Source organism: Lucilia cuprina, chromosome 2 (genome assembly GCF_022045245.1).
Source record: "Lucilia cuprina isolate Lc7/37 chromosome 2, ASM2204524v1, whole genome shotgun sequence".
In the NCBI taxonomy this organism is placed as follows: Eukaryota; Metazoa; Arthropoda; class Insecta; order Diptera; family Calliphoridae; genus Lucilia; species Lucilia cuprina.
In genome coordinates, this window is record NC_060950.1 from 49,078,402 (window position 1) to 49,096,300 (window position 17,899).

A 17,899-nucleotide genomic window follows, 5' to 3' on the forward strand; every position below is an offset into this window, starting at 1 on the left:
CCCTGTAACTGATAAGGGTGTACTACATCATTATCTCGGAATTGAAATCGAACGTGTCAATGAAACTGGCACAATTTCTATTTGCCAGTCGCAATACATAAAGGATTTACTCCAGGAGTATGGGATGGAAAATTGTAAGGCCGTTGCAACCCCACTCGAAACTAATCATCAGGTAAATTGTACTGGACAAAACTGCAAGGAAATACCTCAACGTGATTACCAATCCATAATTGGAGCCCTCATGTATCTTTCGATAACAACGAGACCTGACATTCTTCATTCTGTGGCCAAACTAGCACAGAGAAATTCGAACCCACATGAGGAACATATGCAAGCTGTGAAAAGAATATTACGTTACCTTAAAGGCACGGTTAATATGAAACTTGAATACACGGCGGGTGACACATCTATTGAAGGTTTTGTGGACGCAGATTGGGGTGGCGATAACCTTGATCGGAAATCATATACCGGTTTCGTATTCTTCATTGGAAATTGTCCGGTATCTTGGCAGTCTAAGAAGCAGTCTTGCGTGGCACTAAGCAGCACAGAAGCGGAATATATGGCCCTGTCAGAGGCGGCGAAAGAGGCAATTTACTTAAAACGCATTTTGGAAGAAATCGGATATAGTAAAATCGCATGATTTAATGAAAATTTATCAATATTGCTAAAATAAATACGTGAAGGAAAATAAACCAACAAATAAAAGAGTAAACTAAGAGGTGTGTCTTGTTTCTGTGAATTTGGATCTGTGCCGTGAATGTGAATCGAGAATCTTAAATCATATTTTTTTTATAATTTTTGTTAATATTCCTTAAAATTTATTAAATATTTTTTTTCATATTGTTTTGTTTTCGTAAATGTTTGTGTATAATTTATGTTAAATTTCTTTAATTTAAAATCTTAAATGTTTATTTAAAATTAATGTTAATTTTTAATTTAATATTTTGGAAAATGTTTTAATATTTTTTTAATTTATAATCGAATATTGTAATTTATAATATAAACAAAATAATTGTCTTCGAGATGCTGATATGTACATATCGTCGTTGGAGTCAATATATGTAAGTTTTTCTTTGTAAATTTTTTAATTTTCTTTTAATTTTTTTTTTGGAAAATAACTTTTGAATTTCTTAAGCTAAGTTCAGACCTGTAAAATATTTGGTCCAAATATTTGTTATAAAATATTTATAAAGTTGCGTCAAACAAATGCAATATTTATTTCATGTTCAGTCTTGAATAAATATTTGATGGTATTGTTTTATCAAACAGTGCAAAAATAATTTGGTTCAAACACACACATGTTTTGCAGCCACAGTATATCGTATATTTTCATGCAAGAAAAAAACAATTTGGCAATTTGTTTTAATTTTAACTAATTTTATTAGTTTAAAAATTAAATTTTTATAATAAAAGTGTATAATATTTATATATAACACTATTGAAAAAACTTTGTTTGTCGAATCTGAACATAAAATATTTTTTGTTAACAAACAGCAATGCGGATGATTTTCATAAAACAAATTGATTTGCTGGCAAATAAATATTTTCTCAATGTTTCATCAATGTGAACACCATAAGTCAAATAATTAACGTCATTTTGGTAAAATAATTATTTGATCTTGCAAACCAAATGTAAGATCAAACAGCGTCAATGACAGCTGTTCTTTGTTTATTTTGAGGTGTTATCACCTCATACAAAAATGTAAATTGTCGCTTATATGACTGGTTTTCTTTTATTTTTTATAAAAGCAAGCAATTGCGTAAATTAATGATAATTATTATTTTTGTTGTTTGTTTTGTTATGTATTGGTTGGTAACAACATACTATATATAGTTATACTACATAATATATGCATCTATAGTCTAGTTTGCAGTGTAGTCCAATAAGGGATACTGTTATCTCGGAGTATGAAGTTAGGCCACACTTCATAATTCAAGGACAAGCTAATCGCAGATTTAAGTTTGTCAAATTGTAAACAAAAGTGTTCTTGTTTAAAAGGACTAAAATAATATATTTCCGAAACAGAGGTGACTCTTTATTCGTCTTCAATACGTTAATCCAGGTAATTTTAAAATATTATTAAATTAACATCAGAAAATGCATAAATAGTCAAAACCATGCAGTAAAATTCACAGTACTTTCGCAAAGAGTTCAAGTCATATATTATGCGGATAAAAGCATTCCGCAACAATATCGAAGAAGTTCAACTTTCTTATATTATTTTCCCGAAAAATTTGCTAACATACTCAGATTACCCGTCTGCAATCGCAAAAAAAAAAAAATTGCAACGTGACTCTTTAATCACATGTCGACGACATTTAATGAAGAAACCTTTTCGTTACCTTAAAGAAAAGTGAACGTGAAAGATCTCACGATCATAAAATTAAACATCATGTTAACAATGAAGTCATTCTATCTTCAAAAACAGGCAATTGAAACTTCTCTGAAATATTAATTATTCTCAATGTACGGGAATATTTTATAGAAATGACATATCTACATCTGTTTGACCTTGGGATTTATGGACTATGACAATTTTCGGATGAACAATTACATATTTAGAACAATAAGATATCAAAATATGTATGGTGGTCCGCGAATTTAAATAAATTCCTCAAGGGGTCCGCGAAGTAAAAACCGGGGGAACCGCTGGTCTAGCTATAGTTTAGTCTATAGTCTTGTCTATACTCTAGTTTATAGTATTGTTTATAGTCTAGTCTATAGGATATAATCTAGACTATAGTTTAGTAATTAATTGAGAAATTATTTAATTAATTTATTACTCAATTTATTTAAACAATTATTTATTATATGTAATTTAATGAAAATTATTTATGATTTGGTTATTTCTGGGCTTATAGCGATTTTTTTGAAATTGCTATAAATCGTTCCAAACAACCAAGGTTTTTCGCTACATTGACTATACTAAATAGCAACAACATGACAGTAAAGATCCACCATCTATCTCATTTCCACTTGCACAAGGTATTGAAATGTAATTTCAATACATTGTGAAAGTCATCTATCTCTTTTCCACTTGCACAAGGTATTAAAATGTAATTTCTATACATTGTGCAAGTCTATCTATCTCTTTTCCACTTGCACAAGGTATTGAAATGTAATTTCATTACCTTAAGCAAGTCTATCTATCTCTTTTCCACTTGTACAAGGTATTGAAATGTAATTTCAATACCTTATGCAAGTCTATCTATCTCTTTTCCACTTGCACAAGGTATTGAAATGTAATTTGTATTTTTTTGTGGTAAAATTTTGATGAAAAACAATATTAAATGAAATTTTAGAATATATAGAATTTATTATTTAATGATATAGCTTTTTAGTAAATATAAACACACATATTTTTGGTTTGGTTGCGCATTAGCTGTTCTTGTTGTTATGTTCCTCCTTGCCTGCAAACAAAATCTTGCTTTTTTACTGTTTTATCCGTCAATTGCTTTACGAAATTATTTGTTGTAATGTGAACACCGGGCAAACAAACTTTTACTATTTGTATTGAATTGTGTTTGGCTTTGTTTCTTCAAACAAAACGTCAAAATAGAAATACTCATTTTAAGCACATTATGAAATAAAAATGTATTTAATTTTTTGTTTTTAGGCAGAAATTTCTATGAAATCGTAAAAAATATTATTATATAGTTTCTTTAACGTTTAACAAAAATGTTTCATGTTTGGTGTTCACATTTTGTTCACACTAAGAAAATATTTGTAGGTTGCATGCTCTTCAAAAATATTTTGTGTTCACATTACAGCAAACAAATATTTGACAAAAAAACGTCATATATTTGATAGGTGTGACGTACCTTTAGTTATTATAAGATAAATATGGAAACAACTTTGATCTTTAATAAGTTTTGTATATTAATTTTTAGTTATTTTGATTTAAATTAAATAAATGAATTGTCTGTTAATTTTGAATATTTAAAAGAAAATATGGTGCATTAGATCTTTTTATTTGAGTTGTGGAGATGAAGTAGGATAGATGGATTAGAATTGCAGCAAAGTAAGTTTATTAATTAGGGATTATATTTTAAATAATTAAAATATAATCATGGTGGTATATTTACCAAAAGGGAGGGCAATAATTATGGGTGTTAACATCAAAACCCAATGAGATATTCAGGTTTTTCAGACAATAGTAACTCATTGATCAGAACCCAAAGAACGTAGAGCAATGACGTTACAAATGTATATTTGTGTTCAAAATAAAAAAGGTTGATGGTACAATATAAATGAAATATCTAAAAATCATTGTTCAGATCAGAGTTGGGGGTAGTGCATTGAATTTGCAGTTTCCACTAAGAGAGCAACGCAACAAACTTTAAATGCATTAAAATACGATATTTTAAAATTGTAACAATAACGATCCTATGTTTAGACTACAATCATAATTTAACCACAACCTCTGTGTGCTCCTACAAAGAATTATTTCATTATCAATAAATAAATCGTTTAAATACCAAAAAAAAAAGAATTAAGATAAAAAATGGATTGTTATTAGAAATTTATCACTCTCTGGAATTCGGATTTAGTTGATAATTGACTCAATTGCTTATTAAAGACCCTCTTCAAAAAATCTTACGGATGTTCATATTTTGTTTTTAAGTGTTATAAATTTATTACTTTTTAATCATAAATGCGTTTTTCATTTAAGAAAAATGTTCGTGTTCACCGAACTTTGAAAACCGAACAAAGTTCGGGTTCGGACGGACTTTCAAATTTACCGATGTTCGGTACCGAACGAAATATATATTTTAATAAAAAAATTAACTAAAACACAAATTTAGTTTCAAATACAGAGTCCTGTGTCTTTGTTCATAATTTTGAATGTGAAATATTTATGGACCCTGTAATATTAAGAAATATGGGTCGAATTTATTCTCATATAAGCAAAAATATTTAAGTTTAAATTTTAAAATTTAAATTTTTCACCATGACCTTTTTGCAAAAAAACTTCCCTACCTTCGAAAACAAAAACAATTTATTAATGCTAATCGATACACATAAATAAATCCTAATCCTAATATACATCGAGCCCTTCTTGCAAAATGGACGTAAGCGACTTGATTTTCGCTTTTCGTTTTTTATAGAAATCGATAATTTAGGTCTATTAGCATCATCTCTGAAAATTTCAATGGTTTCAACTTAACAAGAAAAAGACGTAAGTACACATTTATTTTCTGTTAATGAATTTTGTAACAGCAAGGTGTCGGTTACGTCTAAATTTTCTTTTAAAATATATTAAATTTATAAAACAAAAATTTAACAAATTAACGTATTAAATTTGTTTGAGAATGAAATGCCACATATTATTAAATAATTGTAATAAATTCTTGTAATTATCACTATGCGATTACAATTTATGTGCTAAAATTTATAATTTCTGTAACTTTTTACGAATTTAGTTCATTTTAATTATATCGCATTAATATTATTACCATGTAACCAACTCTAATATTTCGTTGTAAATTTGTGGATTTCGGAATGCGGAAATGTATATGGACTCTTAATAAATCAATAGTCCAAGAATTTACTTATTTATTCGATATAAGGCGAACTGTAGTACCATGCATGAATATTAATGTGGATATCAGGGTGATTTTCAGAATATGGCCTTTAATGAGGGATTTGTTCAATTGTGGACCGAGGTCTATAGAATTTAAACGCGTGATTAGTTTTAAAAACAAATTTTTTTTGTAGAATTTCATCATACTTTCTAAATTTTTGAAAGATTTATTATTAGCTGTAAACTTATTTTCTGTATGAGGGGAATAAGAAACAATCCTAAAACATCATAATACATCAAATTTCGTTGCTATACTGACATTTTTTAAGACAGTTATGGTCATAAAATCATTGTCTTACAGGGTCCATATATGTATGAAGGCTACATAAACAACATATTTATTAATGTTTTATCTATAATACGGGAGATACTTGTATGGGGGCTAAGTGAAATCATGAACCGATTTTGTCTATTATTAACAGAAAACAATATTTGTTATCAATAAGCATTTTTAGAGAATTTCATCACTCTAGCTCATAACGTTCGGAACCTATCCGGTTTTCAACAAAAAGACTGACTCACAGACATCGCTAAATGATCTTACAAATTATATAAAGATATACACGAAAATTGGACTAGAAGGTGAAAAAGGCAAGTGGGTAATTCAAACTTAATGGGTAATTATTTGTAGTCTAGGTACTTTTTCGAAAATATGCAAATACTTGAGAAGTATTTTATTGTAATCAGTAAAAAGTTATTTTTTAAAAAAATTAAATTAAATGGGAATTGTATATCCCGACCAAAAATTATTTTAAAAATAAATATATTACTTTATAGTTATTTTTGCTTTTATTGATTAATAAATGAATTGATTACAAAAACATCAATTAATTGTTTGTTTTTGTTAAAGAGTTATATGAATTTGTATCGGATTTTAAAATTACAACAACCCCGATTTGTTTACATCTGTGTAGTGGGAAGAAAAAGGCTACCAACTAGTAAAAAAAAACTCTTAAAAACTGCTGAATTAGAACACTTGATTAATCCTCAAAACATATCGTTTTATGTTAGATATGAATTGATTTTCAGTCATTTGAAAAACTTTTGATATAAAGTCAAACCCGTAGCAAAATTTAAATTTGTTGTAATACTTCAACAATTAAAAGATTCTTTTATTAAATGTGTTTAAAATAACTGCAAATTTAGAGTTAGAATCAATAAACTAAACTCTTCCACATAACCACGCACAACGGCATTCCATAAAGGCTTACCTTTATCAGTAGTTCTCTTTATACTAGCCTTCAACCAACTCAGCTCAATAATAAATTAAACAAAAAAAATATAAGCTGATGTAATATTCACTAAACACACTTAAAAACTAACTATCAAGCATATATATACATAAAAAAACACTAAACTTAAACTTATCTTTAAACTATTGTCAATTTCACGTTAAATATGTGAAATGGTTTTATTCTCAAAAATATGCCATTTTCCGTTTTTGAAAAGAAAATTCGGAAAGTTAATTACACTTTCGATAGGAATGGAATTTCGTGACAGGCCTGTATTAAAGTTATTTAGATTTTAGGAGTAATTATAGAGAAAAATTGTTCCTTTATAGAGCACCTCCTTCAACTTAGAAAAAATTTAATCTCCAAACTTAATATTATTAAATTTTTAACATCAAAACATTTTAGGATTTATATATCAACAATGTTAATATTTTGGTTACTTTAGTTCTCATTTGAATACTATTAAGTTATATGTATTCAAATTACCTGTTATTTTATATAAATAACAAATTTCTTATCAGTCAACATTTCATATAGCAGAAATACTACACCTTTTTCAATTGAAAATGAGAACTTTTCATTTCAATTCAGAAAATATCAATTGAAATTCAGATTTTACTTTTGAAATTCAGAGAAGAACATTTGAAAATGGAATTTTTCATTTGAAATTTCAAAAAGACCAATTAAAAATGAGAATTTTCAATTTAAATTGAGAAAACATCAATTGAAAATAAGATTTTTTATTTGAAATTCGAGAATACAACAGTTGAAAATGAGATTTTCCATTTGAAATTCAGAAAATTCCAATTTAAAATTAGATTTTTCATTTGAAATTTAGAAAAATTCAATTGAAAATGAGATTTTTCATTGCAATTAATTTTAAATTAAGGTTGAATAAAATAAACACATACGATTTTTTGGATTTCAAATGAGAAATATTATTTTCAATTGATTTTTTTAAATTTCAAATAAAAAATCTCATTTTCAATTGGAATTTTCTGAATTTCAAATGAAAAATCTCATTTTCAGTTGTATTCCGAATTTCAAATAAAAAATCTAATTTTTAACTGTTCTTTTCTGAATTTCAAATGGAATATCTCAATTTCAATTGATGTTTTCTAAATTATAAATGAAAATTCTCATTTTCAATTGATCTTTTCTAAATGTTAAGTGAAAAATCCCATTTTCAATTGGAATTTTCTAAATTTCAAATGGAAAATCTCATTTTTCTGTATTACTGTTGAAAATGGTGTATATGGGTGGGAAAGTTGTAATTCGGCAACTTATAAATTAGGCCGGGAAACCATATATTATCAAATGCCTTTTCGAAATCGATAAGGAAAGCACTAGTGCAATATTTTTTGTTTAAGTTCCAAGTTACGTTTGAGACCAGTAAATTGATAGCATGTACAGTAGAGTGCCTGAATTTGAATCCAAATTGTTTTTTACATAATAGGCCTAACTTTTCACAATTCCTTATTATAATATTATTAGTGCATATTTCAAATACTTTACTAATGTTTGGTAGTAAACTAATCGCTTTTTGGGTCGGAGTTATCCTTTCTCTTTTTTGGAATTATGACTATCTTAGCATGTTACCAAGATTCTGGAAAGTATGCATTATTAACCATATTATTAAACAATGTCAAATACTAATAAAATATTTGAAATGTTCTTTATAATTATATTCGGTATATTATCAATACCAGATGATAGTTTTGGCTTTAGTTTTGAAAAGATATATAAATGATCATCCCTTGTGGCCTTTATGAATTCATTAAACTGTATTAATGTTCTCTGTCTATTTACGTATCTGTTTTTAAGTTCTAAAAAGAGATCAAGAGCTCCTCCCACTTACGCCGATTCGTTTTGGAGTAGTGGAGATTGATTTGAGTTGCTCTCACCATCTCCTTCTTTGTCTATTCACAACACTATGATTGACTCAGCGAAAGATCAGTCTCGTCGCAAGACATATACGCAGATAATTGCTCAGGATCGGGTTCATCCTTTTCCAATAGTCCCTTGTCGTCGCCCTGGTAGACACGAAGGAAGATCGACTCGAAACCGTAGTAGACCTTCCCTTGTCTCTCACGAAGCGGCGCCAGTGACTCCTGGTTCAGGATCACAACAATCCTTCTGGAGCTGCTACAGTTTGAAAAACCCTGACAACCTTCCAGTCTTGAGTTGGAAGGTCCGGATTGCCGACCTGTAGAAGTTCCAGAATCGCTGAATTCACTCTATTGAAAAGTCTACCGCCGTCCCTACCTCGTTGGGGGTCAAGGTTCAGTTTAAGAATTTCCCAGAACACCCTCATCAGCTATTTTCGCACTGTCCCAGAACACCCCATATATATATATATATATATATATATATATATATATAATATATATATATATATATATATATATATATATATATATATATATATATATATATATATATATATATATATATATATATATATATATATATATATATATATATATATATATATATATATATATATATATATATATATATATATATATATATATATATATATATATATATATATATATATATATATATATATATATATATATATATATATATATATATATATAATCTATGGCAGTAGTGCAGATATAGTTATAATGTAATGAATATTTACATCGGAGGAAGTAATATTGTAGTTCTGGCATCATTTTCATGTAATGGGATCGGAGAATTTTATAAATATAAAGAAAATAAATGTCTCGCACAATAAAAATGTGCAAGACTTGCACAATGTAAAACTGTACTATACAGTAGAGAAATGCCTCTATAATCTTATAATTATAATTTGCGAAATTATGAACTAATGGGTATAATTTTTTTATGGAATTTGTATCACTGACTCATATTTATTATAATCCATCAACTACACAATGTAACAATACAAAACAAACAAAAATACCTTTTGAGAACTTTTTACAGCATTTAAATAGCACGCAAAAGCATCCTTTGGTTGTCCACAACTTTCATATAGTATACCCAAATTTGTCCAAGCAGCCTTGTGGTCTTTATCAAGTTGAACAGCGCAAATATAGGCCTGTAGTGCATCGGTTGGTTGATTTTGTTGCTGATATAAAACTCTACAAATAATTGCAAATAGCTTAGAAATTTACATTATAAACAAAGATTGAGATATATACCCTATAGAACACCATGTATCAGCATTTCCTTCACTTTTTTCGACAGAATTTCTGTAAGCTATGAAAGCATCGTGTACTTTATTTATTCCAGCATAACATCTCCCTAACAAGTATAACGATTGTCCGGATTTAGGATTGGCTTCAATAGCTTTTTGTAAACACAAAATTGCATAAGATTCTCGCTGTCTTTTATCGCCAAAATATTCAGAACAATGATACATCCAACCTTAAAAAATATATATATTAATTAAAATAAGTTTGGTTTTAAACAAAAATTCTACTCATTACCAAGTTGCCTGTAAATTACTGCTTTTAAATCCAACGTCAGCTCTTTCTCATTAAGTAATTGTTCATACGCCTCTTTGGCAAATTTATATTTGCGTTGAACTTCATATAGATGTGCAATATGGAAACGAACTAAATAAAGATATATAATAAAATATTAATGTATGCAGGAATACATGAATGAAATAAAACAAATATATTCCGTCACGGTTGTGCTATATATAGACGGACATGACGACCATATGATACCCTACACCAGTCAGTATGTTAAAAATGTGAATTATTTTTTAAAAATTACGCATTTATTTTGGTTTTTCCTTAATTCCGTAATATTTTTAATTATTTTTGGCCATAAAACTGAGGGTGCGGTTCGATGGGGGCTTGGCGAAATAATGCACCGATTTCAACTACTTTCAATAGCATTCGGACAGACGGACATAGCTAAAGAAAGTGATTCAATTAGTGTACTTTAATTGCGTGTAGGACCAATAGTGTCAAACAAAATGGTGAAGGTTATAAAAAATAATATGAATGTGGGCTACGCTGACTCTTACATAACTAAAAAGAGACCGAGCTCTTTCGAATTAACAAAATTTTAATTTTTAAATCCAATCATTTTTGTACAACTTTTTATTTTTATTTATTTAGAGAATTATGCTTTGCAATCGAACCTATTAGTTTACCTATATATGTTTGCTTTGACTAACAATTTATAATTATTAATTTCATACATAGAAAGTCTTTAAAGATGAGAGAAAGAGATTAAAGATAGTCAGGAAAGATAAAAATAACTGAGAAAGAATTTGAAATTAAGTGGAAAAGATATTTCCTTAAGCTTATAAACAAGACGATTTAGGGTGATCTTAAGATATCTTGAGTCTAGATGGAAGTTTAATTCAAATTCTTCCAATTCTTACCAAAAGCACTTTCGTAAGAAAACATGTTATCTTTGATAGTATTATTATCTGCGTATTACTGGAACTGTGAGAAAAGTTAAATAATTTTTATAAATCTTATAAAGCTATTTTTATAACCAAGAACTGGTTTTCATGATCGTAAAAGTAGGGAAAGGGTACTTCATATGTGAGAATTGTCCATTATGAACCGATACTTAGTACTTTGTATAGCACTTTTTGTGTGTGTGAAGTTAAATTCGAATTTAACTAGCAAAGACACAAACCAGATTTGTTAACAGTGCTCATTTTGCAGCTAACAGAGCGGTGTTAATCAGTTAACAGAATACTATAATTGAATTAGAAGATCAAAAACTGACCATTTTGGAAGCAGGATAAAGGTTCCACACATACCTAATGGAACTGTGCGTGAAATATATCTGTATTCATAGTAAACATACTTAAACATTGAACTTTGTTTACCAATATTCTGGACAGGATTACTGGAACTGAGTGAAAGTTACACATGTCCTAGTATATGTAAATGGTAGTCCTAGGTATAACTAAAAAGAGACCGAGCTCTTTCGAATTAACAAAATTTTAATTTTTAAATCCAGAACTTTGTTTACCAATATTCTGGACAGGATTACTGGAACTGAGTGAAAGTTACACATGTCCTAGTATATGTAAATGGTAGTCCTAGGTATATGTCATGGATCCGCATATTAGTAGAATATCTGAAATAATCTTGGATTGCCTTATTTAATTAACTTTTTTATGAAAAATTCTTTAGAGGATTAGTGGAACTGGGTGGAAGTTACACATATATCACTATATGGAAATTTTAGTCTAAGGGGTACCTAATGGAACTATGTAAGTTAGATATCTGAAATAATCGTGGGACTCCCACAGAATAAAATTTAGTTTTCTTTAAAATATAGTACATTTTTTGAAAATTTCTGGAGACGATTAATGGAACTGAGTGGAAGTTACATATATTCCACTATATGCAAATTTTAGTCTAAGAGGTACCTAATGGAACTATATAGGTTAAATATCTGAAATAATCGTGGGACTCCCACAGAATAAAATTTTATTTTGTCTGAAAAATAGTACATTTTTTGAATATTTCTGGAGAGGATTAATGGAACTGAGTGGAAGTTACATATATCCCACTATATGGAAAATTTAGTTTAAGGGATACCTTATGAAACTATGTAGGTAAAATATCTGAAATAATCGTGGGACTCCCACAAAATCAAATTTTATTCTGTGGGAGTCCCACGATTATTTCAGATATCTAACTTACATAGTTCCATTAGGTACCCCGTAGACTAAAATGTCCATACAGTGAGATATATGTAACTTCCACTCAGTTCCATTTATCCTCTCCAGAAATTTTAAAAAAATGTAATATTTTTCAGACAAAATCAAATTTTATTCTGTGGGAGTCCCACTATTATTTCAGATATTTAACCAATATAGTTCCATTAGGTACCTCTTAGACTAAAATTTGCGTATAGTGGGATATATGTAACTTCCACTCAGTTCCATTAATCCTCTCCAGAAATTTTCAAAAAATGTACTATTTTTTAAAGAAAACTAAATTTTATTCTGTGGGAGTCCCACGATTATTTCAGATATTTGACCCAAATAATTCCATTAGGTACTTCTTAGACTAACATTTCCATATAGTGGGATATATGTAACTTCCACTCAGTTCCATTAATCCTCTCCAGAAATATTCAAAAAATGTACTATTATTCAGACAAAATCAAATTTTTGTCTGTGGGAGTCCCACGAATATTTCAGATATTTTACCTACATAGTTCCATAAGGTATCCCTTAAACTAAATTTTCCATATAGTGGGATATATGTAACTTCCACTCAGTTCCATTTATCCTCTCCAGAAATTTTCAAAAAATGTACTATTTTTTTAAGAAAACTAAATTTTATTCTGTGGGAGTCCCATGATTATTTCAGATATCTAACTTACATAGTTCCATTAGGTACCCCTTAGACTAAAATTTCCATATAGTGATATATGTGTAACTTCCACCCAGTTCCACTAATCATCTAAAGAATTTTTCAAAAAAAGGTTAATTAAATAAGGCAATCCAAGATTATTTCAGATATTCCACTAATGCGGATCCATGACATATCCCTAGGACTACCATTTACATATACTAGGACATGTGTAACTTTCACTCAGTTCCAGTAATCCTGTCCAGAATATTGGTAAACAAAGTTCAATGTTTAAGTATGTTTACTATGAATACACATATATTTCACGCACAGTTCCATTAAGTAGCCTTTGGACCACCATTTCCATATAGTTGGATGTGTGGAACCTTCATCCTGCTTCCAAAATGGTCAGTTTTCGATCTTCTAATTCAATTATAGTATTCTGTTAACTGATTAACACCGCTCTGTTAGCTGCAAAATGAGCACTGTTAACAAATCTGGTTTGTGTCTTTGCTAGTTAAATTCGAATTTAACTTCACACACACATAGCATCTTCACTCTATCTCCACTCTTTGGAAAACAAACAACAGTCCACCGAAGATAAATTTATTTCTACGAAATAAGGTACGTAAATATATTTCAATTATGAGCAAGTGATAAAAAATTCTGTTGTATCGCGAACATTCACATATATCTTTTGTGATTTTTCAAATTTGTTTAAATTCTTGTATTTGTGGATATTTTTTACTAATTTTAACTTTAATTTATATCAGAAAATTTTAAATTTTTTTGATTCTATTTTGTTATAAATATAAATTAGTTTTTTACGTTTTCTTCTGTACGTTTATTTCTTACAGATTTAGATCTGTAAATTCTAGCAACAAAATACATATACGGTGCATTCCTGTTTTTCCCTTGTATTGGGCACATTGTGGTCAGTCTGATTGACTTTTATCATGTTTGTTGATATACATTTGTAGTTTAATATCGAGTTATTAATTTCATTATTTTATTACAAGAAAAATAATGTCGGCCAGGCCACTAAATGCATTTATTAGAGCATCGGATGACCTCGCTGCATACCGACAGGCAGGGTTTGATAATATAGATAATGAGTTGCATAACTTTTTTAAGTTGGAGATTCGGAGACAAAAGTTAGTAAGACTTTGGCACAAAGTTAATGCGACGTATACGAAGTATGTCTTCACACTTAGAGTCTAGTGAATTTGAAGTGGTAGCGGAAAAGTATCAAGCCATATCTGATAAATACTTTGAGTGTGTAGGATCTATTTCAGGGAATTCCGGCAACTCAGACCATAATCTGACGCTCCCTCCTTCCGATATCGACTCTTTTGGAGGGTATTATGCTTCTTGGCCTGCTTTTAGGGATTTACTTACCGCATAACCAACTATAGATTTTATTAAGTCTTCATGCCTTTGACAAGGAATTGATCATAGCACTCAAAACCTTACAAAGCGGTATTGATGGTTTTCTTATGGCACTTTCTATCTATAATCTGCCTACAGTATATTCAATGTCTATCTAGTCCTACAATTATATTATGTGAACAGGTCGTTAAGGACACATCTAGTTTATTTAAATGAAAAGATTTAGATAATTTTCTGAAAAAAAGAATTCTGAATTTGCAATGTCTTTAGGAAATTTAAGGTACAAACTCCACTACTGTGGAATTTTTTTCTATTTTATGACCTAATCAGTCTCACTACTTGCGCAATTGTCGTTTTAAAATCTAAAATCTGACAGAATATCTACAGTGAATGAGCATAATTTCTGCACTAATTGCCTTTCGAGGACCTTAGGTACTACCAGAATTTGCAAAATAAATAATAATTTTTATATGTATATGCAATAATCGACATCACTCAATACTTCATTTACAACATTCAGAAAATTCTGGGGTTGAAAAACTTATTATTTCTATGAAACAGTAAAGTGGGCGGACTAGCGTTAGGGGGCGTGGCACCTCTCATATAAATTAAATACAAAAATTCGTTAATCTTGGAAACTATTACAGTTAGAATCTTAAATTTTTCCACGAATAACTTTAACAATAATGTTAACAGTTCGGATAATAAATTGGCGGACTGCCCATGAGGGAAGCGACACCTCCCATATTAATTAAATACAAAAATTCGTTTATCTTGATATAATAAAAGTCCTCAAATTTTGTCGGGCCACTTTAGTGTCAATATGAATGTTTAGGATAAAATGTGGGATTGCTATCGTTAGGGGGCCGTGGCACCTCCCATAAAAATTAAATACAAAAATTCCATGTAAACATTTTGGGTAATAAATTGGCGGACTACCCATGAAGGCTTGAAGCCCTTATGTAAATAAAATAGAAAAATTCGTATGTCTGAGAATCTATTAGATTTTAAATCTTTAAATTTTACTTGAAAAAATATTGACATTCATCTGAACAAATAAATGGTTTATAAATTAGATTTTGTATGTAAATTTTGTTTATAAACCTTTTATAAATAAAAAATTTTGTTTTTTAAATAAGGGGGTTAGAGTATAACGAGCGAACTTTTAATAAGTACTTGACATCTCCTATATGAATAAAATACAAAATATTGTTTGTCCAGGAAAATATAGAACTTGATTCATCAAATTTTGCATAAATTACTTCAATATTCATCTGGTCAATTTGGAGGATAAATGGCGGACTTTCATCTGGAAAAGATAGATAGATAGATAGATAGATAGATAGATAGATAGATAGATAGATAGATAGATAGATAGATAGATAGATAGATAGATAGATAGATAGATAGATAGATAGATAGATAGATAGATAGATAGATAGATAGATAGATAGATAGATAGATAGATAGATAGATAGATAGATAGATAGATAGATAGATAGATAGATAGATAGATAGATAGATAGATAGATAGATAGATAGATAGATAGATAGATAGATATAGGCAAACTTGCAATAATTTGCTTCGCATCACTCATATGTAACATATTGTTAATCTGTGGGTTTTTTATTTATACTAGAGTGTAAAACAAAAAATATTGTATATCTCAAGGTATAAGAATATGAATTATTTTTTAAGAATAAAGGTATATATTAAATTTAAACAAGTACAGTAATTTTCCGATTTAACGAACCCATATGTTGTCAGGCCTGTTCGTAAAATTGAAAAGTTCGTTATATGCAGTACTAAGTAAAACGTGGGTTTTTGGTAGGAAAATAATTAAAAATAGGTACATAAAATATTTTTTAAATGTATTTTATAAAAATTAATTCTTTTTTAATAAAAATAGCACAAAACACAAAATTCCGAATCTTATATACCCACCTTCAAACCATATTTGTGTCGAATTTAATCGCTGTATTTTTAATTCTGTCATGAGCTTTAAAGTTATTTCTCGAAGTTCATCTCTATACTCGTATTTTTAAGCGAGTAATGAGCGTTGATGTAATTTTCTTAAGGGGGCCTGATATGGAAGGTAAGGTCAATTATGGACCGATTCCCATTAAATTTGTTAGAGATATCGGTTAGTACTCGGCGTACTCGTATTGTTAAGCGAGTATTGAGCGTTAAAGTCATTATCTGAAGGACGGACATAGATACATCGAACTAAAATTTAATAAGAACCCAGAATGAGTTACAGTTTTGGGTATAAAAGCACCGCTTGCTACAACTTAGGTTATTTGTTATTTTTGATAAATGTACTTTATCTTAATTTAAATAATAATATTTATATTAGTTCGTTAAACAGAGTACAAAAAACAAGCTTTGTTCGTTATTTAAGGTAGTCAATAGGAAAAATTAGCTTGTTCGTTAAATGCGATGTTCGTAGAATTGAATGGTCGTTAAATCGGAAAACTACTGTATAAGAAATAAATAGATCTTTAATGTATTATTTAAGAATTTAAATGAAATATATTGTCATCAAAAGAAATTATAATAAATCTTTAAGAAAAATTTTATAATTTAGTAACTTAATAAATAATTTTTTGGTTATTATGTATTTAATTTCGATTGTGGTAACGGAGCACACCGGGTATTAGCTAGTTCATAATAACAATAAGGTTCGTGCTTTAATTGATTCGGGTTCGGAAAGTTCTTATATTTCAAAACGATTACGAAAAAGGATAAATCTTCCCACGCATCCTGCAAATTCTAATGTTTCTAGCATCAATTGGAATTTCTAAATATTGTCCTGTAAAAATTTGTTTCTGATTTAGATTATTTAGTAACCCTTATTAGTAATGCGTTCCCACTACAATTTGATCTCCGTTCCGTTACGACCCGATTATAAATCAGGCAAAGATTGTCAACTCAGAATCCTATTAATTTTAGACAGCATTGAACAAAACCCAGGCCCAAATGTCTGGATATGCTCAGTGTGTCATACCCGCATCGCGCGAATCACTACATCAGTTCGATGCACCGTCTGCAATAACTGGTGTCACCTAAAAAACTGCTCAGCTTCATAACAAGTTGTTGTCGAGCACAACCAACAATCCCTAGTACATCCACTCCCAGTGTAACACCTCCATCCACTGTGCGCATACCACATTCTGTACACAACAGTTCACACACACACCAATGGACGTGCAAAAGATGTGGAAAGACGTTGCACAAATCTACATTCACACTGGAACTGGAGTCAAAACTTTCTTGCGGACTATTGTATTAATAATTCCATCCCAACAGTCCCTACTCCAGTTCAAACATATAACACCTTACAACAGTACTGTGCAAACGCCCCGGAATTCGTCT

At 29.3% G+C, this 17,899-nt stretch overlaps 1 protein-coding gene across 2 annotated transcripts in view; it reads right to left on the bottom strand.

The window, feature by feature from the left end:
• LOC111684696 (lysine-specific demethylase 6A) overlaps positions 1–17,899 on the bottom strand; it is a 255,112-nt gene that overhangs the window by 123,575 nt on the left and 113,638 nt on the right. For both annotated transcript variants that reach the window (XM_046945140.1, XM_046945141.1), the window contains 3 exons: positions 10,279–10,407; positions 9,991–10,216; positions 9,753–9,930 (listed from right to left, as the gene is read on the bottom strand). In XM_046945140.1, coding sequence (XP_046801096.1) covers positions 9,753–9,930; positions 9,991–10,216; positions 10,279–10,407 — 533 coding nt within the window. The remainder of the gene's footprint in view (positions 1–9,752; positions 9,931–9,990; positions 10,217–10,278; positions 10,408–17,899) is intronic.